The following is a 24,268-nucleotide window of genomic DNA, read 5'->3' on the forward strand; positions in this document are numbered from 1 at the left end:
GTTCCACCCCCACTGCTATTCCAAACAACGCATTTTTCTGGACCATTCCAATTCGCCTCGTAATTGTAGGGGTGCGTCTGCAATATTACATTGACCGCGAAAGCAGCAACGGCAAAAATACACATTCGTGCATCAACACGGGCATGCCCGCAGACGGCGTATAAAATTGCGTGCGGATTACACAAAGAGAACCCAGTGTTTTGACTGCGAACATGAAAAATCAGCCGATCACAACACTCCGTCCGGAGGTCCTGACCTCCTTCACGGAGTAATGAACTGTCGAAAGGCCATATACTTACACCACTTGCACTTCTTGAAGGAGCACTTGGACCTTTCGTGACGCAGCGCAGCGACAGCGTTGTCCCAGTGCCTTTCCGCCCCCCGGACATCCTTTATCTTATCGTTAAACCAGGCAACGGCACGGTCCCAGTGGACTTCCGCAGAGCGAACCTAGGACAATATCGAAGAATTCAAGGACAATGTCCGGAATATTGATGACCCAACCTTCATGTGAAGTTTTATTTAACAGTGTAATAAAGGAAATTCAATGCGATTCAAAGTAGGAACAGAAGCAAAGTAAGAGTTTTATTCTTTTAAGAGTAAAAAGTATATAGAGTATATTAAGTATATATAATACTGTATTACATTCTCACCTTCCTTTGTGCTTTCTGTATATCTTTCACTGCGATGTCCCAATTGACTTCTGCCTGCCTAACTTTGGCTTTAGCCGCATCTATGGCCTCGTCTGCTTTTTTCACATACCTGGGGCGTAAGGTATGAATGTAAAATGAGTTTCAATGAACTCAGAATATACTCCGAATGAAAATACGTAACATCATTTGGTGACGATGTATGGACAGATGACTTTAATACGCACCCATCGATGGCATTCTCGACTTTCTCTCTCAGCCTGCGGAAGAGGTCCTGTTGCATCTGTCCCGTCACCTGGAAGGAGGCTGTCTTGATGGAGCCGTAGCTGGCCCTCAGTTCTAGGGACGCTCGAAAGAGATTTAGGAAACTGCCTTCGACGAAGAAGCGTGTTCCCTGTTCATCCATGGTGATGTTGACCGTTTGCTTGATGAACAGAACCGTCACACTGCCTTCGATCTCAAGCTTGGCGCGCGGCGGGAGCCATCCGATGTCTACGAGGAGACGCGGCCCTTGTTTGCGGCTACGTCCTTCAATTGCTATCAAGCCATTGGCAATGTTAAATGGTGCGACTGTCATATTGGCAAAAATCGACGTCTTGGTGATGGCAATGTCGGCTGTGACCTTGAAGAACAGGATCTCTAACTTCCCCCGGAAGAAAAACCCCTGACGGATGAGAATTCCGTTCGGCAGCGTTCGCGTTATGGCCGAGAAGGAAAATTCCAACCCTTCGGTGAAGCCTATCTCGTCGAGGAAGCCCGGCAATTTCGGGCGGTAAGCGAAAGCAGCAAGGATAGACGGGATGGTTAGCTTGGTAATGCTGCCTTTGCAGTAGCTCTGAAGAGGGGCGATCCTGTTGATACCAACATACAGCTCCGCCCTGATAGGCTCAGCGTCCGACCTGTTGAATCCGATCACCGCCTGGCCTCCAAAGTCGATCCCCGCTATGAGAATCGGGTCTGGACTGATGGCAATCTCGAAGTTTAGGTAGCCGATTGATAGGAAGGATAGACCAAAGGCGTTATACCACCACCCCACCGACGACATCCCCAAGTACACGCCTTTGTTGGAGAGACCGAACCGACCCGTGAAGAGAAGCGGCGGTTGGTCCAGCTGCAGGGAACCGGTGATGCCGATGTACGTTTCATCTGGAGGCCTCGCCAGCTGTATCTCAAACCCGACATCTCGGATGTCTGCTCCGTGGAATATGCGGATGGGAGTGGGAATAACGGCCTTCATGTACACGCGGTCTATCGAGAGGGCACCGTATATCATGAGCTCGACATGTTGTCCCAGAAGTCTCTTAGCGACCTTACAGAACTCGTCCTGTCCACAGTCCCGAGGGAATTTGAACGAAGCCACGACACCTACACCATTCACAATGTCGATGCTGGAGAGCAAGGGAGCGGAAAAGCGCAAGTATTCGTTCAACTTGGACATATCCGATGAGGAGACCACGAAAGCAGCTCGAGCGTTGGAGAGAATGGAAGCGCCAGGAATGACAGACAAATCGACGTTGTCGTTCGTCAGTGTCTTTACCAGCTCAACGATCCCAATACGCTCCAGGACTAAACCAGTTGCCACGGAGGCAGTCCCTCCCAGGGACCCTACGATAACCTCAACCGTGCATCTCCAATCATTGACGACTGCATCTCCAGCTAGCTTCAGGACAAAGTCTTGCCCCATGACCAAGGAAACGCTTGGATTCACCACCTTAAATGCGTCTAGACCGATGCTTTTCAGACCATCTTCCATAGGACCTGACGGAAGTAGTGCCACTCCAAGATCCTCTATCAATTTTCCGATTTCTATATCGACCTCTGGGGCTCCTTCGGCGATGAACACGTTGCCTCCTGGAGGCTTTGCTATGGACAGCGCTGTTTTTACGTTACCAATGTACCACACGGATGTTAGCTCGAAACTGAAGCCACCGCCTCCAGTCTGGGTGACGGCAGTACCGGGACGAGGTGCTAGGGCGCCGGGAGGAGGATTCAGACCACCCGCTGTGGACTGGCCTCTCACGATGTAAAAAGTCGCGTGGAGGTCATCCAGGACAAGTACGCTTGGTATGATCGTGAGGGATGTTTCTATGGCCACAGGGATTGTAAAGGTCCTTGTGTTCCCGTCGTATTGAAATCCCCGTAAAGTGCTGGACAGAACGTCGTCAAGGGGGAGCTTACTGGGGAGCTCAATAGAAGAGACTGAGTGGAGCATCTTGTTTAAGAGCGACCCTACTCGGACGACAGATCCAGGGAGGAGTTGGAACTGGAACCTCCTCTTTGACACGGCTAGGTAAAATGAACCTAAAGGATCGCCGTCGGTCAACTTCAGTTGGAACACTACGTTGAGACCCGCTGCCACGCCTGGCATCCTCTGCAGAAGCGAGTCAGGGTACGAGGAGACAGAGAAGGGAACCGTTTTGGTGGAAAGAAGAAAAGCTGCCTCCGGAAGCTCAAGATCACTTAAGACGGGCACATCAACACCTTCGTTTGTAAAGCGCCTAATCAAGTCACCGAAACTGATGGACTTAATCGAAAGGGCCACAGAGAATACCTTCGTCTGGTTGTTGCCGAATTTGATGGAATCAAGCGAGGCAAAAACTCGGGACTTTGCGATACCAGTGTCAAACGCCACTTGCAGACCGTACCCAGTGTTACCAAATGTAGCCGTCATTTTTATGTTTTTCATCACAAACTTGTCGAGATTGACACTCTTGAAGGTCTCCCTTGCGCCGTTACCAGGCAGCAAGGATGACGCTAACCCAGAAATGAGCCTGCCTACAGGAATGACGGTATCTACCGGCTCACCAATCACCACGAAGCCTCCATCCGTTTTCTCAACCGTCAGCTGAAACAAGATACTCCCGATCTTCCACAAACCTGTGAACTTCACTTCGAACGATTTAGTAGGAATGAAGTATCTGACGTTTATAGTGAACCTCTCGAGTGTAAGCACAGAGGGGACTATGGTAACGGCTTCTGTAGACCCAGTGGAGATGGACAGTTCTTCCTCACATCGATCAAAGTAGCTGTCGGAGATGATCCAGTTGAAGGGATTCAACGATCCGCCGATGGAGAAAGCGTCACCTAGTTTCCAGTCGGGAAGTGCAGTGTCGACCAACTCTCGCACTGTTAAGCAATCAGCCGGGTCGCTGCGGATCTCTATCTTGCAGTCGTCGTTGTTGAGCTCAAGTTTGCACGTTGTGGAGATGGGGTACAAGCCCTCTATGTCACCCTGTGGCATGTTCAGGAGTTCTGTTGGTGTCGGTAAGCTCTCCCCTAACAAGAAACAAGACATGATGCTTAATATAAACTAATCGAAGATAACAAAATGTCCTTCTATGTACTAATTGATTTTGTGTATTTCAACCAAGACATTTGACTCTGGGAACTTACACGTATAATTATCAAAAGGAACCTTTACAACAGTCTTGATGTGAGCTTGATGTCATTGCTTGGCACCGAGTTGGGTCGTCAGTCTTCCACATTCTATTACCTGTACCTGTCAATTGCACCCCCTCCCGTGAACTGAGAATGAACAACGTTAATGATTACCTTTGCAGGTCTGGATAGATTTGGTGCCCTCTAAAACAGTAGTGAGTCCATCGGGACACGGGGTACAGGCGGTTTTCTTCTCCTGGTCCTGGTAAGTGCCCACCGGACAGGGGAGGCACGTGTTCACGGCGGTGTCGTGGTAGGTTCCTCGGCCACAGTTCACTAAGACAGATCAGTAACTCAACAGTTCTTAATTTTGTATCAAGGATACACTATAGACAACTGTGTCATGTAAACACATTTCCAGTTTGGTTAAACAGGGAGCTTCTTTTTAAACCTAAAGGAAAATTGACATCTATTAGATTATTGTTTTGTTTTCAGCGAAGCAGCAAAATTTTGATAGAGAATGAGGTACTCACAACACAGCCGCTTCCGTCCCTTGCGGTGCAGCACAGATCCCTCCTCGCACTGTCCGTTGCTGGGGCTGGAAAACCCTAGGGAAGGAATTAATAACCATTCAGCGCTTTGTTCTTAGGTGGATTCGTCACTTGGCTCATCATTTTAGCATCATGAAAGCTGACATTAAAGAGGTTGGAAACTTACCCACGCAGTCGACAATTTTCCGGGAGGGTCTCCATTCTCCGTCGGCCTCGCAGGCGTACGTCTGCTGCTCGTCCCCGTCAGCAGGTACCGTCCCGTCCTCACACTCCGGCGAGCAGAACCGCCCCCGCGACCACAGGTCACAGTTACTGTAGCCGCGGTCGGGCGGAATCGGGAATCCACAGCTCTTACCTTTGCAAAAAAAAAAAAACACAGAGGAATATGTTTGTTGTAGTCCGGCTACCACATTGCCTTGTTGCATCTTCAATAAAGTAAAATAAAGTGATATCTCAGGACATGTACATAGCAAAAAAAAGAACATTTTCGTCCGACGTCCAGTGTTGATCAAGGATAACCTGGCAAGTTATCGTAGTTCTTCGTGGTGAAGGACACCGACTGTTGCTCTTTATCAGGCTAGGGATGCTGGAGAAACATAATGCTCTCTCCCTCTCTCCCTCCCTCTGAGATAGAGTTTTAAAGACTAATGTTTATTCGAACTTCAAAAATTTCAGGTTAAACAGACAATGGGTAAAAATGACAAGAACTCACGTTTGACTTCCACTGTAAACGTGCACTCAGCTGAGTTGCCTGTCGCATCAGAGGCCGTGTACGTCACCCGGTAAGTGCCCCACGTTAACGTCTGGTTGGTTTCTTGGCTTGACCACAGGTTGACCACTCCAACATTGTCGGTAAAGATCGGTTCTTCCCACGCCACCCTGGCATAGGTGGTGGCAATCTCCGTGGAAAAGGATGTTGGGCAGCCATGGACCTTGGGAGGCTCTTGGTCTGAAAATTCAAGCACCATCATAGTTTACGACACGCAACTCAAGAGATGCCGTCGCCCCAATCCTACATGTATGTTAACTATAAACCAAACTTGTCAAACGCTCTAATGTACCCCTAGCTTTGTGACAACATATCTCACCTATGCTGACTCTCGAAGATTGTGTTATAAGCTTCAATACATATTAGGTGTATTATGAACTTCAGGTTATAAGGAAACACTCACTCTATACCTATTCTGCCGCTATATTGTACTACTAGTGATTTCGATACAATTTTATCTCCTACGTTTTCTTCATGTGATGCATGTTGTGTCCGTGCATATGGCTTTTATGAAACATGACTTAACTGTGACGTGTAATGTTGAGACACAGTGAAGTCTTACCGTCAACATATATTTTGGTGGAGCAGCTGTCTCGTTCGCCGCCAGGAGAGACCACGGAGAACGTGACTTCTGTCTTCCCCAAGGGAAACGCATTTTCGCCAACCTCGTACCCATCGCTCACCTAATATATCATGACACAAAAGACCACAAAACAACTGTAAACCGTACTCGACTCCATAGAAGGCACTATGCATGGGGATAACTTTCTGATAAATCCTGCTGCATACAATTGTTGTCATAGTAAACTAAACATGTAGGGTTACATTGCACTTACGGTGACGTTTCTGTAGTTGGACCATGGAGTGGGCAGGTCAACGTCTGCCGTGTCATACCCACGGTCAAGGGTGATGAAAACATCTCTGGGACACAGGATTCTTGGAATCGGGCCGTCTGCACGCAAAATTGAAAAAAAAGCACAGCTGCACAACCGCTGGGAATGAGTGGGGCAACAAACAAACCAGGCAACAACGAAAATACTGATTGATCAGGAGAAATTGCTGTAAGAATCCACGTTGTCCTTCTATTACTAAAAGCTGCATTGCACATCGCGTAAACTCTGACGATATTCAAGAAGTGAATAAAAGTTCTAATTTTCCATATAGCGTCGTTGGAACTACGTGGATTGACGATTGGTGATATTTGTCTAACATTCATCTATACTGGGGTCTATAATCACAACTTGGAATTCGTTACATAATCATGACTGAGACTGGTGCCTCACCTGCTAAAGATGCAGGCAGACCACACAGGAGAAAGACAGCCGCGACTGTCAGGATCACCGTACGGCCCCACATATTGTCATCGGTTGGAACCCGCCCTGGGTAAATTTGGTAAACAAAACACACTCTGATCGCATCATTATACTACATGGGATATGGACTATTAGAAGTTAACAACACAAAGCAACTAACCCAAAGTCATGAAACATACAGACACATACTCCTTTTGATCGACACAATTGCAAGTAAAAAGAAAGTTTCACTGCGATATTCCATCTTTACCAATTGGGTAGACCTACATGTATCAACTCATTAAAGTGTTAGACAGCATTATCGTTACACACGCACAGTCATTTGGTAGATCAGTATTGATACATGATTTTATGACTTATTAAAATCTTCCCACCTAGTCACTTCTCGTTGGCCAAATGTCCCCCAAAGAACGGTTCAGCATCAGGCGCTGCAGGCCTGTAGTTAACGGGTGTAACTCCCGGACAATCCGCGCTGCTGTCCGGACGGTAGGCACTCGCAGTTGTTTTGATGTGATCGCAGCGAATGTCTCCAGATCAAGAGCAGATCAAACAAAAGTGGCGGCTTCTCAGTACCCGTCATAAACCCGACGATAAACACTTTGCGCTTTGCTCGACAACACAATGGGCGATCATCATCAGATTTATAACTTAAGTCAGCGACCGATAAGCAATCTCCAAGCAGAGGTAGGGACGTCCCAGCTCAGTCTCACCACTTGCTTAAAGAACTTCACTTAATCATGCAAATACATGTATATCATATGTAGTAGTACTACATGTATATGAGTCATACATACGTAGAGACGTAATGATGAATTTTCCTTAACATCAACAACAAACAAAATGCATTTTGTGGACAATGTTTATTCGATAGCAATCAAAATTAGACTACGTAATATATATTTTCTAGCAATATTCTACGATATGTGTTCACGTTAGTCATGTACATGTACATGCCACGAACCTTCAGTTTTCTCTTTATAGGCATGTTGTATGCATATGCAGCAGTGACCTTTTCTCGGAATATTTGGGTATCTATTAAATTCCTTTTCTATACCAATGTAGAATGTAAGCACCATGATTGGATAAATGCTGTACTGTAACGTTTTTGGCATCTAACTTGTATGGCTTGGACACGAGCTGCACATGAATTTACCAAGCAATTACACACAATAGTGATTGCTCTTGATGAAGAAACTTAAGGAGCATGTAGAATCCAGTGATGTAAAAATACTTGGTATATAGCACAATGAGGCTGTGAAGAATGACATTTTCTTTTGACGATCCTCTTCAACATTAGGAAGTCAACACAATAACAATTTAAGTATTGACCGAATTTGCTGCCCCCTCTGAAGTGGGGACCCAGACATATTGTTTGCAGTAGGCTTGACTCAGGGGTACACAAGGACATTGTATGTAAATCCAACAGTAGACATTACAATGTATACTGCAGGCATAGAATTACATTGTACAATGCATCGTTTTTTCCAAGCATACATGGGCATATAGTTCTTAAACACTACACATTTCAGCAAACCACAAGATGGTCATTCAGAAACAGGTTGCTCACAACTGCACTGCATCGGATCTTACATGGTTCTTATACGTGGTTGTCTTCAATCTATAGGGGTTGCATATAAGGGCTGATAATGAGAAAGGTTGCTATCATGATCAAACAATGGTAGAAATGTAATATATATGTGATATAGTATAAAAAGATCCTATAAAAGATATATACTATAAAAACTTTGGTATATAAAATATTGTGCTCACTACTTTCAAGTGGCTATTACAAATGTATAAACATACAAATACATTGTAATACTTTGTCATCAATGAAACCCTACAAACAAGGTCTAGTTGGTAGACTTGGAAAAATGGCACATAAAAGTACTGGCATATTTATCCTAATTTACACCTTCTGTAAATGTGTTACTAACGCTTTATTACACCTACATTTGTACCTAAGGGCTTGGTACTAAGGTGAAAAGAGTTGGTCCACATTAGTACAACTTCATGACCTTTGAGGGGCCCTTTGTTATGGATTGATAGGATCACATGTATGGTACCAGAACAATGCTCCGTCCATCATATGTGATGTAAACTTGTCCTGTTACAAGCAAGTTTTACAACACATGGTGTATACTGGGTGGGAGCCGTGGTTGCAAAAGGCTCAGAAATTTGGGCCATAATTCTTGGCCTTTAAGGTCTCTTGAACACTCTGTGTCCCTACCAAAAGCAAAATGTATGTGACAAAGCTACATGTAGCACCAAGCCCTTGTTTTGTATACATCGTACTAATACATTTGTATTTTCATTTACTATCATGTCTAACCATCATATACCTTTAACCATGTACTTATGGTGATATTTCTGAATAGGATTTGTGATTATAATAGTTGTGAATCAATATAATTGTGTGTTGAAGCTTTCAATGGATTGAATATATGTTGCAGAACTTGGTCTTGTACAAGGCTGGAAGCTGAAAATAAATGAGATAGATCTTTATTAGAACAAAGACATATCTACATTTGATACATACATATTAAGTATAAATCAAATGACTGCCATGAAAAATTTAATTCATCAACATCATCATCATAGAAAGAGTTTATCAGGCACGGTACCTTTACATTACATTGAAAAGAAGAAACTGACTTTTAAATTGTATACCGACAATATGAACTTAACATATATTTAGATAACTACATTTTTCTGTAAAACATTAATAGAGCAAGAACCTACCTAGTCCTCTTCTCCGTTTAGATTCTCTTCCATTCCCTCACTCTTGGTGGTGGAGGAGCTGCCGCGGCGACTGTCGTGCCCTTCTCGTTCCACGTGCTTCAGGTTGGCGCGGAAGTCGATAATTCCCGGCTTGGCACGGCGCGACTCCGCCAGGGAGTTCAGCATGTTCTCTGGGGTCACCTTCACTTTCTTCAGCTCAGGCTTTTTGCTGTTTTACAATTGCAAAATGAGACAAATAATTTACATTTTGGATGTTACAGAGAACTGACAAAGGAACCTCAAATTATGTAAAAAATGGGAAAATGTCACATGTGCACATATAATAAGAAATCACACTTCAAACTCACAATCTGCCAGTGAATGACATGATGCGCATGTTTAAGTCCTCAATCTGGAAAGCAGATGGTATAGATTGGTGACTATTTGTAATACAATCAAAACTATTAGTGCTTACAATTACCTGGAGCAACTCATCTGAAGATAATCTTGTTGTCATACAATGCACTGTAAGACTTGAATAATCATAACACATTCTATACTCACAAGCAATGATTTTTACCCAAAAGCAAAATTTGTACAAAGTTGTTTTTCTAGACAGTTACTGCAGGTACAGTACATGTACATGTAGGTGTCACTGTAACAGTTTTATATACATGTACCTCTTGGTCATTCTTCTTGACTTTGTACTCAGCTTCAAAGCGCTCCTCTTCTGCCTGTTCTATTTGGGCATGTAGATCACGACAGAGAGACTCCAGGGCATCCTTGGATAGGCCTCCGATCTTCAGAGGTGGGAGCACATCCTAACAAAGGGCAAGTAAAGAATAATATCAAAATGACATCTTAAAATTTGTTGGGGGGAGGGGGGTCTCAAACCTCCCCTGTGGTTGCTTCATTTTGGGTTTATTAAACATTAGGAACCCTTTTCCCATTTTACAGCCTTAAAGTTGACACGAACAGCTTCCTAAGGGGAAACAAACTCTCCTACATCTTTACCTCCAGATATTTGCGCTTGGCAGATTCCCTCTCTGCTGCCTCCTGGGCCAGGTCTTCTTTTGCTTTCTTCAGCATCAAGGTCTAGAAAAAGGCCAAGATGAAGATCAGTATGACAATATTAAGTATTTCAGTCTACATTTTAAAATATAGCTGCCACAAAATAGTTTGTTGTTTGCAATAACATTTTGAACACCATTTAGCTCAATTTTGCTAAGGGCATTACGCTTGTATGTTGTCATCTAAATGTTTAATTGGAGGGTATGTAAAAAAGAGTACACAAGGAATCATGTTTACAGGTTTAAAAACACTGGCAACTTCAAAATTTCGTATCTCCTTCCATACATGAATGTAAAGCAGGAAATCAATTTTTCAAAGAAACTAAAAGGAATCAATCAGTAAACCACACTGCCACAAGAAACACCATTACTATTTTGATTAATATATAGTAGCAAGGAATAAAAAGTAATTAATCAGCAAATCAAACTGCCACAAAAACAGCCTGGCATATTATTATCATGATAATCATTTGTAGTACTTAGTAGTAAGAAATCAACAGTAATCAATCAGCAAATCACACTGCCACAACAGCTTACAGCACATTACAACTGGCAAATCAAGCATTGCGAAATGTAACAGAACAGTGAGGTGTTGCAGCTACCTGCTGAATGGTACAATTTAGCAAAGTGCAACTACGTACGGTGCACAAATACTAGTAGAACAGTGAGATTACAAAACAGGACAAAACGACAATGAACAGGTTACAGCTAACGCAAACATTTATATATTAGAATTTTTTTCAGCAATGCCAATGGTTACTTTTGCACCTCAATGTTCTTGACAATAAGTACATGTAATTGATGTTACCAGCAACTGTTTGGCTAGAGATTGTAAATGATTGGTTTATTTCCTTCAGGCAAGGAGGGTGCAACACACAAGGTGACTTTATTGTGTACAAGGTTGAGGGATAAGTGCCTTGGTGCAGGATTATAATAGCACAGGTGCAGTGCAAGGTGGTGAGAAATAACACAATAGCTTTAAAAACAACTTTGATGTTCAGCTTGCGGCCGGCAGACAGCTTTGACTTGAAGGACGATAGCGACGCTTTCTCCTGGGTCTTCTCTGGCGGAGGTTCAGAGTTCTGGGGTACACCATTGTAGGGAGTCAGTTGGCAAGGGGAAGGGTTAGTGCAGGACAAGACAATGTCTAAAGTTAGGTTTCTTTGCAGATGAATTGAACAAAACTTTTCTCCAACCAATTTGCCAAAAACATAAAGCTAAAAGAGTTCAATAGATTCTTTCTGCATGTAGCAAACAGTCTTTATGGCGGAATGAGTTTTAGCAAAGGTGTTGGAGAAAGTTTGTTTTCTTTCATCCCACATGCATCTACGTGTACTACAAGTACAAGCAGGAATCACTTAGGTTGAACATACCCTGGCAAGGTTTCAACAGTGTGTTTGGAAATAAACAAAGTTTATAAAGCAAGGGGAACACTCAAACTCAAAATCTACTAGTAATTACAGAACAACAGCGTACATTTATCAGCATGCTGACATATTGAATGCACATCACACAGGGACTCAACCAAGCAGTGTAGTATTTTGTGATCAGGAATGATGATGAAGATGAAGCTTTAGGATGGGAAATAATTATAAGGGTGCTTAAGTGCAACAATATATGACTTTGTAAACTAATGTCATTAGAAAAATATCACTGAATATATATGTAATAGTTTCCACCTCCTGATGAAAATACAAATGTATGTTGCTGGCTTGATTGATATAATTTTTACAGCTATTTTCCTACATCTGTTCACAATTAATTATCATCTTTAATTTAATTAAACCTTAGTTTTCTTTCTGTAGATCATTGCAAAATATAATATTATCAACATCAATTTTCAAACTTGAAAGTACATATATAGTGTTTTAAAAGTGTCATGATCATTCTTTTAGCAATATGTGATATATCATAATCTCTCAGCCACACTTGACAATTAAGAGTTCCTGGAGACTACAACATAAAGTTACATTCACATATACATAACAGTAATGCTCTTATCTAACATTTATGTACAGTGACACCAATTCTGTGAATATACCAAGATGCAACAATGATGAAGCTTGAAAAATCATCCATGGTGCAACATTGTGCAAGCATAACATCAGGATGTGGCTGAAAACAAACGTGTGCAACATGCAGTTCACTGTGATGCAGTAAGGGGGCAACAGTGCACATAAGGTGGGCTGGGGTGTATGTACCTCATCACCCATTTCTTCTGCAGGGCTATGGGGTCTTCCCTTGACCATAGGTTGCTCCGATTCCGCCTGTTTTGCCTATTAGAGGTTCAGGTACATTATATGACACCACTAATCTCCATCTGACATTACAACTTCATCATAACACTGAGGATATAATATCTGCTACAGCTACAAATGTATAGTTTGTTTTGATCCAGGGAAAGTTTGATATGGCTCACTTATAAGTTATATATATACCATCCTAGAATCACACAGTTCAAGTCACCATAATGTACCTGTACATATAAGGAAGGAACACAAAGTACCTGTACATGTAAATGTACTTAGAAATCCTGAGCTGTGAGATTCAGCATTTATTTCCTTTAATCCTTTCTGTAACAGTTACTAGTACATCAGCAAGAAGGTTGTAGTATTTAGGTTCAGGAAAAAAGATGTTGTGTTTTTGGTTACTTGACCTACAAAAATACCAGTAGCTACCGACCCTAAATTTTTCAGGACCATTATCAAGACAAAACATTTAATTTTCCAAAAAGTATTATTAACCAAGGAGCTTCAAAGGTCAAACACACTAGTGTTTGGACCTCCTTGCAGTAGCATAGCATATATCTGTTTATACAGGAAAGTTTCTGGTGACCTGTATGTACCTTTGGTTGCTCTGCCTTCCGAGACTCTTCCTGTCTCTTACGCATCTCAGCCTTCTTCTTGCGAGCCTCCTCCTCGCGGCGCTCTTTTTCCTCCTCTTCTTGCCGACGCAACTCTTCCTCCTCTTCTTCCTGGCGCCTGCACATGTAGATACAGCCCCATTAACAGTTTATATTTATTCATTCAGTTGCAAACTCTTGCTGAACGCCTAACTGAAAGGGAACACACAGGCTGAAAACAAGTGTGTGCAACATGCAGTTCATTGTGATACAGTAAGGGGGCAACAATGATACAGGTATGAGAGTCTAAACTTTCTTCTCATACATGTACTTACATCACTCTCAAAGTGACACTTAGTTCTTGAAATTCAGCTTTTAGCCTGCCATTCCTTTTTTAACTCTGAAGACTTCTAATTATTATCATCTGATCGATGATGAAACCTTTTTTCTTCCTCCTCCTCCTCCTCTCTCCTTCGTTCCTCCTCTTCTTCTTCTTCCCGCTGCCTCCGTTCTTCCTCCTCACGTTGCCTCTTTTCCTCTTCTTTTCGCTTCCTCTCCTCCTTTTCATAAAACAGAATTAAATGTTACTCTTAATATAATCTCTGAAATTTGATAACAAAAAGTATCACTTAAAAAGCCCTTTATATATACAGGATGCCTCAGTCTACATGTTGAGTGTCACTGTCAGTCCTACCTCTTCCTTTCTGCGCTCTTCTTCTTCTGCCTGTCTCCTGGCTTCTTCCTCTTCTTCCTTCTTCTTCTTTGCCTCTTCCTCAAGTTTTTTCTGTCCAGGTGTAAAACAAACTTCTACTATTAATACTGGTATTCCTTAAGGCTGTTTTCATCCAACCGGTTAAAGATTAAAATTGTGTAACTGGACAAATCCTACAGAAATATCTTCAATTATATCTATAAGTTTAATGTGCCTATTGTACAATCATGTACTAGTATTTCAAATGTTGTCTAAATCTATTGAATCTTAATCTTTGAACTCTTTTAGAACATAAACAAGTGTCATGTTTCCTTAACCTGTGCAAAAGCTAAAAGGGCAAGAATCCTTATCTTCAATTTAAATAAATGTATAAAGGCATGATATTTATGTTGATAAGTGACTATGTTACTGCATTAAGTTTGTTCCTTGTGGAACTAAAAAAGAATGTGCTATGGTTTTTCTTTTTGTTAAATATATTTCGACAATGTCAATAAAAAGAGAGATACAAAATATAAGCATGTTTCCATTTTCATAATCTGGTTTTTGCATGGAAACAAATTAAACAACAAACATTAAACAACATCATTTCTGCAAGAAAGTTTGCCAAAACAACAATAGCTGAAGACAGATGCTGGATGTTGACATAGCATTGCTGTTAACTCTCCTGTCACACCTCTTAGACATAATCATGCCCCAAGACTACATGCCAAGGCACTTTGAGACAGATGTGGGGGCAGTACATTCCAGTGATGCCATATAAGGTTGGGAAGTTTGCTTCCCCAGTGTTGGGAGACTAAGTGAAGGATACAGGGCCAGTGACAGGTCAGTGTAAGATACAACACAGGGTGCAGAACAAGGGGACCAGCATTCCTACAGATACACAGCATGTATGTACATGTACATGCCATGTGGTAAAAAACTGAAGTAGAGTACAGTTCACCATATATAGCATTAGAAACACTGAAGTATGCCACACATCAGACTAGCACTCATGCATGTCACATAAAAAGTATGTGATACGTTAATGCTCAGCAAATGTTATTTTGTACATAATGGATTGTAACTATAAGATTGACAGAATCGATGAAACATTCCTTTAATAGGAGGCAGTTTTTTTTTAATTTTCTGAAAGCTCTCTAGCCAAAGTGAACTACAGTTTCTCTAGTGATGTTTAACCTTTTGCACCCTCATTTCTTCAATTGAAATGGTACATTAAAAACTGTAAGATAAGCATAATTGGGTTAGCAAGAAGTCACAGACACAGACAAAACAACCAATAAACATGTGTTTACCTTAAGGAATATGCAAGAAGATCAACAGTACAAGCTTGGGACTGCGCTCCAACATTGCAGCTGAAGAAAGGAAAGGCTGACAGAGGGACAGAGCAGTAATATAGCCGCAGGACTCAGATTGTGACACACCGCAGCTTTCACACAGGCATGGAATTACCAATTGTCACATCCTATCTAGTGTACAACATGCAAGAGTGGGTAACATAGCATATACATAGATTGGGTAGTGATGCACCAGGAAAGTGCAAGACACAAACTTAAGAAGCTTTCGAAGATACATGTAGTTACATAGTACATGTCCACATTTTGTAAACATCTAAGGCCACACCAATTTAATTTCTTGGTTAACGGATTCGCCTCTTCATTTTTTTCTGATTTGCAAATAAAATAAAAATTCAGAATCAACTGCAAAATGCTCATATTTTGCCCTGAACAGTTGAAAACAGTCGTTTTCATCCTACTTGTTACAGTTATTCCATCTTTCAATGCAATGGTATCATTAAAAGTTCAAAATTCATTGTTTAAATTTTGAACCAGCCTGGTGTGTTGACTTCATGGCTCCTATCGTACCATTTTGGGCCATAATAGGATGCCTAGGCCTGTTTTTATTATTTTTTTTTCGCCCGCCCGCTCCATTATTTTTCTGGAAAAATCCGTTAACCAAGAAATTTAATTGGTGTGGCCTAAAGGCAACATGTAAAGGACACCACAACAATCAACGATACAACAATCCACACTATCATACTGTAGCTAAAATCTAGGAAAACACAAACTTGATTGGCAGACTAACCTGGCTGGCAAGACGATCAGAGTCATCCTCGTTTTCTTCCAGCCCTTCTCTCATCTTCCTACAGTGTCAAGAACAATTTTTTTCAGTTTGCAAACTTTCAGTGTTTGTCAGAAACATTGTCATGAAAGAAACCCAAAGCTTTTGTTCCACAAAGGATAACCAACTACTTACCTACGGCGCATGCGGCGGGCTTCCAGTTCCTCCTGTGTTAACAGAGCAATCAAGTTTTATTATCAAAACAGTGACTTATTTTGACATAATCCAACTGCATAGAGAGCCACTCTACACTGATAATAAGTTTCATAACATAGGTGTGTCTGAACATGTAGTACATGAAATATACAAGAAATAAAACAAACAAATGTAGGTGTGTTGGAACAAAGGGGTTGGAACATATTTTTTCTAATTTGGGTTGTCTCGGTATGACGAATGCATGAAGCTATACACGCACAAGATAAACTGAAATGATGCTACTGAAATTACAAACCTGCATCTTGCGGGACTCCTCTTCTGCCGCAGCGTTGGCCGCCTCCCGCTCCCGACGGCGCCGCTCCCGGGCCAACCGTCGCTCCTCATCAGGGTCCACTGTAGGAGCCGCGCTCGCCTCAGCTCTAACAGGTCAGACACAACTTCAGCAGTTAGAGCATATCATGGGCAATAGAAACTACTATTAACAATTTTTGCAACTTTGAAGAACAAAACGACGGCCCAAAATTCCATATAACATCTCTGAATTTCATTACCAGCCGCAGCAATGCTACAAAAGGAAAAAACAGGTTTTATAGCTTTGCTACAGGTAAGAAGTCACGTAACTTTGGCATAGCCAGTGTGAAGTAATGTAGTATCTTATATAAATATGTCTTGTTGATTGAATTTACCAGTACTATAAGTTGTGACAGTTTTAACGTCTTAAATTTCACTAAACATGCAAGGTACACTTTCCTTGATAATAAACACATAATGTATTGCAATGCCACAACAACAGAAGCAAGACAAACACAGCAGAACAAAATGGATTGCACGTCATTAGTGATGCCAATGAAGCTGTATACTTCTATCGGTCAAGTCCCTGTTCATGATGTCCAGTCACAAATTCCTTTAACGTACGTAAGTACCCGGTAGTAAAGATGAAGGTACATTCAGTCTTAAAGCAATCCTGATAACAGATGGTACAAATATTGATTGCGAAAGCTATTCTTCCCAAACAGCTTAACTTACTGCACAAAGAATTACCATTGCTTTAGTCCAAAGTAGGTCCTATATGTGCAAACACTTGAACAGCCTGATGTATATGTATTTGCACACAGTTTTCACATCTAATGAATCAGATACATCTAAAAAAAATGGAGCTGAACATTTTATGTCTGACCAGACCTGCTTTTCCTTTAAATTTCACCTGGTAATTGTATACAGAGTTATTTTTACAGACTGATCTTGTACAAAAATGTACTTTCACTGTGATGGAAAAATAGGGAAAATATACATGTATGACTTAGTCTACATGATGGTGTCAATGGCATATGCATGGATGAGGCAAGCATGACTTGTAACAAGACGTTGCATGTAGACACTAAGGGGTTAGGAGCTAAGTAAGTACTACTGAGCTGAGCCTAAACACTCTGGCATCTATGTCACACACATATATGTATAGATAATGTACTATACAGCGTGGACAGCAGTAGTTTGTGCGTGTCTTACTATTAGTTACTAACCTATAGCACTGCACACAGGAATTATAACTACTAGTACATTGGTTGGATTCACCAGGTATTTGTCATGAAGAGACAGCTGCCAGGTGACTACATTGCACTGTGAGTGATTGGCCATTTTTTCTTGCAAAATCAGAATGCTAAAAGCTCTAATCACAGCAAACACGCATGTACAGTGTATGATTACACTCACTGTGTGGATGACTCTTCTGCCTCACTGTGAGTTAGATACAGAAAAAAATACATGTATCTTCAGAGGGGGTTAACATTACATCAAAACTAAATCTACAGTCTGCCAATCAATCAATCAATCAATCAACCAATCAATTAATTAACCAATCAATCAATCAACCAAAAGTTTTTCTTATTGACTGAGTCTAAACGTCTTAAGAAAAAAACTTTTGAATCTTAAGAAGATTGTGATAGAAAGAATTGCTAGGATGACATGAAGTAAGTAAGGGCTATAACAGGTGTGTGGAGTGAAAGAATTTCGTTAATCATTGGTCAAAAGTCAGTCGTCAACTTTCGTAAATTCATGTGTCATTCCAGAACCTTCGGTTTCAATGGATACACAACAAAAAGCATGTTCAAATCCATCTATATGTACTACTAGTATAGTATGATATACTATCACTTGTGAATTGACGTTTCAACTCCAACCCAATACGGTACAAGTTGGTAGGGCAAAGAAACACAACGGTACTGTTAATACAATTGTCTATATCCGGTGTTCACTTATGAGGGAACATTATTTGAAAACTAAAATTTGTTGATATACGAATTGGTAAGAATTGTAGCCTTAAGCTAAGCACTCACTCTATCTGTCTTCTCCTGCGGCGCTCCTCACGACGGCGTTCTCGGTCATCAGCATTCATCTTGTCAACTGAAAGCGAAAAACAAATGGAACAGGCCCACTCAGACAGGTACACGTACGTATAAGACTATTCCAAATGTTCATTCCATTTCTATCAGTGTCTACATGTATGTAAAATGTATATTTACACCAAAAGTGTCTCTCCAACACCATACATATGTAGAGTACACGTATGTTGTATATGTAGGTAAAACAATCTGCCCACCAGCTTGAGAATGTAAGATATTTCCTGACACTGTCTGGCAAGAAGTCGAGACGTTGACCTTTTACTCAAACGTTCCTGTCAGTCTGTCTGCCAAGATGTCTTGAATGTGACTGCAGCTAGCTGCTGATAATGTTACATGAACTATTACCAGTAGAACAGCAACTAAAAAATCAGTACTGTACTGTGGTTTTTACATTCTGATACCGTAATAGGTTTGTGAGAATGTCGCTGGACTACATGTAAAAGCCACACAGGCCAGTATCTATAGGCTGTAGATTTTTAATTTTATTAACACCTTTAAAAATATGCCAGGATAATCATTGCTTTTTAACAGTTAACTCTAAATGTATACCCTATAGCTACTGCAGTTTGACAGTTCTTTTTATAAGGATTTTAGTTCCATTTTAGCTACCAGTATATAGGGTGTTTGCTACACTTTTGAGCTGCTATCTGTAATGTTTGTAATGCTGAGATAACTTTGTTTACTCAACCATTAACAAGAGATTTAGGGTTCGTCCATGATCACTTACCACAGCACGTCTTCATAAAACCTGCATGTGATATACTACTTTAGTATTTTTAAATCAAACTGTAATTCCTTGAAGTAGTGCAACACTGCAGGCAAAGTGTACATGCATTGTCATGCTTTGTCTCCAGATAAGCCTACTAATACTATAGTAGGTTGTTCTTTCAAAAGGATCATAGTCACAGTTGTGATGATTATGAGCTGAAGCAACATACCTGCCCCACCACCTCAGACATATATAACAATTTGGCTAAAACTTCCTTTTACAATATATAACTTTGTGATAGATTTTGGATTGAAATAAATACATAAAACCCAGTTTTTCTGTTTGAAACTTTGAGCAGCTGTGGGCATGTGGAAGCTTTCATTGCCACATTCCTGAGGCATGCCAGATCCACATTCCATAGGACAAACATCCTGAGGGCTGTACCATCAGACAAATTCTTGGGGGTGGGGACAGGTGGGCGGCAAATGAGACCTGGCTGAACCCCCTCTATTCTGTTGACTTACAAATACGCTCTTATTCTTAAGACTAATTCTGATTCAAAAATATCATATCCAACATTCCAACTTAAATTGTTAGGCTTACCAGGATTCAGCATCAACATTATATTACTAGTAATAATTTCTGTATATAGCAAATAAATGGACAAACATATATCTAGTGGTTTCTTTTGATTTTATATTATGATTTTATTTGATAGGATACATTCACTGCATTTAACACTGAACTTGTAGTCATCATGATTGTGAACACTGAGCCAGTGCCAATCATCTTGGAGTGGCCTTTAAAAGTTTTGAAACAGTCCCTTGCCCTAGAGCAGAGTTGACAGGGTCAACAAGCAATTGGAACCAGAAGGTTTACAAAACTTATCTCTGGTCAAATTTCAGGGGGACATTGTACGTATATTTTTGTACACTCACTGAGCCAAAGCTAAGTTATACAGTGGAGCATACAAAACAAAAAAGATATTTATTTTGACAATACCTCATGTGATCAAACCATTATTAACCCATTTATGGCTGTTCGACATGTAAGTTTGATCAAATCATTTTCATTTGGTACAATTTCTTTAAAATAGAGCACCTCACTCATGATCATGTTTACAAAATTAACATGTAACAGTAAGAAACGGATGCAGTGGTATTGGCCAGATGTGGTCCTTCAGCAAGGCACGAGGGCAAGACTAGGTTATTTTCTTTCAAGCAATGTCACCTACGATAATTCCAAACACGGTCAATGGATTAAGTCTTGGAGTATGGATGCAAAGTGGCTATTTGCCTTTGTCCCAGATATTCCATAAAGCTACTGTGAAACCTAGATGGCAGGACAGAAGATGAATATAAATAGGCAGAGATAGGAAAAGCACGGTTTTTAATTTAAAGGGATAACGTTAACATTACACCCCCTTTAAACAATCTTAAGTGGCTGGGAGAGTACATTTCACTGCTTGTCAAGTCATCGAAAAAAAGTCCTAAGAGTCCTAAGAGGTTGAATATATGGGGGGACGAAATTTTCGTGACACCTTGTGAACTTTTAAGACGTAATAGGCCTTATTTGGTTTCAATGTTTGCATTCTTCACCCCACTACACAGTGGGGGATTAATGGATCGTACCATTCCATGAACAGGGTAACATTACACAAAACAAGAGTCTCTATAAAATTCCCACAAGTAGCCCCCTTAAAAATCAAAGACACTGAAACATCTTATGTGTGTAAAGAGATATATGCATTTAAAATTCGCGAATACGAATGTACATGTACCTTATTCATGTAGCGCCCCATACCATAATACATGTGAGAGTTAGGGGGTCTTGAAAATATCACAGACACAGAAAAGGGGTGCCTCTCTTTTCTACAAGAAGTTCCCAAACCACCAGCTAATTGCTTCAATTAACATTCTGTTGAGCGTATGTCGATAGATGTTAGATCTATGTGGCTTGACTATACAGGACGTAAAGTTGGCCTTCTTGTTTGTTCGGGCACTGTACTTCACTGTCTAGCAAGCAGAATCCAAGACATGCCCCACCCTCCCAGTCCCCCACAAATAACGGGACATGTCTCACCAAATTATGGGCCACATTTGTTCAAAGCCTACCTGTAAAACGTCCTCTTCTTGTAGAGAAACTTCAAATTGGTCGTGGATGTTGCAAGACTCTGTAGTCGCCTCAGGTACGCCGATATTTATAAACTTTCTTCCGTCCTCCTCAGAGATCCGATCGTGCAGTGGTCGCCCTTATTTGCCAATGGAACACAAGGCCCCCTACGTCACCAAGCGTCTTTGTTTACCTTGCCATTAGAGTGACTCCCAATCCCCAGTGGCATGACGCAAAGTAGGCATACGATATAAATTTGCCCTGCCTATACTCTAGAAAGGTTACAGAGTGCACAAAATCCACCATAGAGGGTGAAGAATATTAGGATATCTTACTGTTTTAGAACGATCAACAACCTTAACTTAACGTTAACTGTTATCGATATCCTTACTCCAGCTCAAATAATCAACCATGCTTGACCATGCCCATCGAGTTGTATGAAGACGGGTCCAATTCCCATGGTCCCGCGATCTTGCGGGGGGTAGAATTTTGGGCTAACAAAAAAGTCGCAAGTTCCTATACAATTTGTAATAATATTTATCCAACATAATGCAACTTTCCATATCCCCTCTTAATCTAGCCATTGGTCGATTTCTCAAGCTAGCCAATAAAGGGTAGGAGGGCTAATGTTAGACAGTCAGAAACTTACTTTAATCTTTTTGATATCATAAAACGTACACATGTACATATCACGTTCAGTAACGCCGTTAACGTTAGAACTATCGTCATGCCGAATATTAGATTGCACGTGTATTTCGTGTTTTTTTTTTAAATGAAGAAAAGTAATCGCTAACGTTATCGTTAATTTCTGTTTAGGCCAAGTTGATTTGATTATATGGATGACATCCACGCGCGCATGAATTTTCGGCCGTTTCCAAAAAAAAAAAGTTTTCAACCATACTGTAAATCGTACAAAACAGTTGCAAAATGAGCAAAAATATACCATAAGTTACAAAAAAATTAATATAAACTATACCAATGTCGTAGAATGCCAAAATCAAACGAAAAAAGACGAAATTGTAAAGAAATGAACTTGAAGACTAGATTATTGGCCAAACCATATGCTGTGCCATTTGCTCAACCCTCATGACCACGTAGATTTCATAATGAAAAGAACTTTTTTTTGCCAAAACTTTTTTTTATTCGCACGCGCGCATCAGTTTTGGGGCTCCCGGAGGATGTCATCCATATAATCAAATCAACATGGCCTTAGAAAAGGATCCACAAATTGTAAGTCACAAATGATGTTATTTAAATGACAGTCAATAGATGGCGCTGTTGCTTCGCCTCTTGCGGACGTCTGCATCAACCGAGCCAACACAGAACAGAGCAAAATTAGCTTGAAACTAGTTCCCGGTTGGGCGCAGTAAGCCAGGATTCCTCCGCACACCTTCTACAAACTCCTTCAACTTCAACGTACCGTCTCCGTCAACATCCACCTCCTGTACAGCAAACATATGGTACAAACTGACGTTAACCATGTGATTCTTGTCAAATTTTACAATGTAAATCGTCCGACGGTCCACTGATCCAAATGGTAACTAACGATGGGAACATGTTATGACAAACATTATTAGCTTCTCGTTGACACTTGATAGCTATCCGATCTATACTTAGACCTGTATAATATCCTTGCTTGAATCAAAACTGTCCGACATTTCCTGTAGATTTATGTACACTGACAAAGTCGCCTTTGTGCTATATTTTGAGGAAGAGTCTTATCTGGAACTGTTCCACCCATCAGGACGGCAAAGTCTGAAATAGTTTCCAAAGCCAATTGTGTGCATCTGACGTTGATAGAAATGCTAAAATTCACATAAAATATTATATAGTATTCTGTTGTCCGTATGTAGATGATCTGTGTACTAGTAGCCGTTCTATCGGCGTATCTTGGTCGTAAAAACGGAATGTAACTTCCCGTGAATATCTTATCTGCAACTGTCTCCAGATGTTCGTCTAATGCATCCACGTTCTCCACTGCCATCTCAGGGTAGCGCAACTCGTGCATCATCTGTCAGATAAAACCGTACATTTATTACGCACTCACTAACGCAAACTACGGCTGGATTAGGCATGTAGGGCCGTCGACAAGCTACTCTGAATCCCCAGATGTAACATAAGCTTTCTATTTCCTTAGGCTTTCGTGTTCTATACTACTGGTGATTGTAAGCATGGATTAGGCTTAATTGCAATAAAGACAATTAACGAGCGAAATACAGCCAAAGGAAAGCTTGAAACTCATGAAAAGACCAAGAGATTTATTCGACCGACATTCGGTGACCGCCTGTCGCCTTCCTCAGAACAAATCTGACTGGTTCACTGGTACATGGTTGCACATTGCACAGCACAGGCGTTGATATATGTAATAGAGATGCGTTCCCAAACGAAAACTATTGTTTGCAAAGTATTTACCTATCCACGCGGTTACAGGAAACAGTAACTACATGTTATTTTCTAGCAACGTATCCAAACATTGGGAACTTCTGAAAATCTGAAAAGACATGGCCTTCACCTTTAAGACACGGACGAGCTCCTGCTTGGTTACGGAACCGTTACTATCCAGGTCATACATGTTGAAGATCCACTTCAGTCTCTCCACCGTGGTTCCCCGCATGAGCGCGCTCAGCCCGATTATAAACTCACGAAAATCCACCTGTGCTCACGTAACAATGTCATATTTTCAATGTTGCAGGTGACGTTGTTTGGCTAAGCTTGTACAATGTCAATGACATCTAAAGACACTTATAAGAGCTTTATTTACTTATCGT

The 24,268-nt window shown here is 41.0% G+C and overlaps 2 protein-coding genes across 2 annotated transcripts in view; both read right to left on the minus strand.

The window, feature by feature from the left end:
• The window catches only part of LOC109484483, a 23,694-nt gene extending 5,014 nt beyond the window's left edge, over positions 1-18,680 (minus strand). Inside the window, exons 1-20 of the mRNA XM_019787752.1 lie at positions 18,614-18,680; positions 16,576-16,699; positions 16,260-16,291; positions 16,089-16,146; positions 13,989-14,078; positions 13,736-13,854; positions 13,298-13,433; positions 10,397-10,477; positions 10,063-10,203; positions 9,751-9,794; positions 9,445-9,611; positions 6,632-6,727; positions 6,185-6,300; positions 5,911-6,031; positions 5,292-5,528; positions 4,746-4,934; positions 4,562-4,636; positions 4,203-4,364; positions 878-3,926; positions 654-762 (exon numbers count right to left, since the gene is read on the minus strand). Coding sequence (XP_019643311.1) covers positions 654-762; positions 878-3,926; positions 4,203-4,364; positions 4,562-4,636; positions 4,746-4,934; positions 5,292-5,528; positions 5,911-6,031; positions 6,185-6,300; positions 6,632-6,727; positions 9,445-9,611; positions 9,751-9,794; positions 10,063-10,203; positions 10,397-10,477; positions 13,298-13,433; positions 13,736-13,854; positions 13,989-14,078; positions 16,089-16,146; positions 16,260-16,291; positions 16,576-16,699; positions 18,614-18,672 — 5,205 coding nt within the window. The 5' untranslated portion in view covers positions 18,673-18,680. The remainder of the gene's footprint in view (positions 1-653; positions 763-877; positions 3,927-4,202; positions 4,365-4,561; positions 4,637-4,745; positions 4,935-5,291; positions 5,529-5,910; positions 6,032-6,184; positions 6,301-6,631; positions 6,728-9,444; positions 9,612-9,750; positions 9,795-10,062; positions 10,204-10,396; positions 10,478-13,297; positions 13,434-13,735; positions 13,855-13,988; positions 14,079-16,088; positions 16,147-16,259; positions 16,292-16,575; positions 16,700-18,613) is intronic.
• A 4,017-nt stretch (positions 18,681-22,697) lies between these two features.
• Positions 22,698-24,268, minus strand: part of LOC109484444 (neurocalcin-delta A-like) — a 2,635-nt gene continuing 1,064 nt past the window's right edge. The window contains exons 3-4 of the mRNA XM_019787694.1: positions 24,013-24,153; positions 22,698-22,942 (exon numbers count right to left, since the gene is read on the minus strand). Of these exons, the coding sequence (XP_019643253.1) occupies positions 22,847-22,942; positions 24,013-24,153 (237 nt within the window). The 3' untranslated portion in view covers positions 22,698-22,846. The remainder of the gene's footprint in view (positions 22,943-24,012; positions 24,154-24,268) is intronic.

This window comes from Branchiostoma belcheri, unplaced genomic scaffold (genome assembly GCF_001625305.1).
Source record: "Branchiostoma belcheri isolate BF01 breed outbred unplaced genomic scaffold, Haploidv18h27 scaffold7, whole genome shotgun sequence".
Classification (NCBI taxonomy): Eukaryota; Metazoa; Chordata; class Leptocardii; order Amphioxiformes; family Branchiostomatidae; genus Branchiostoma; species Branchiostoma belcheri.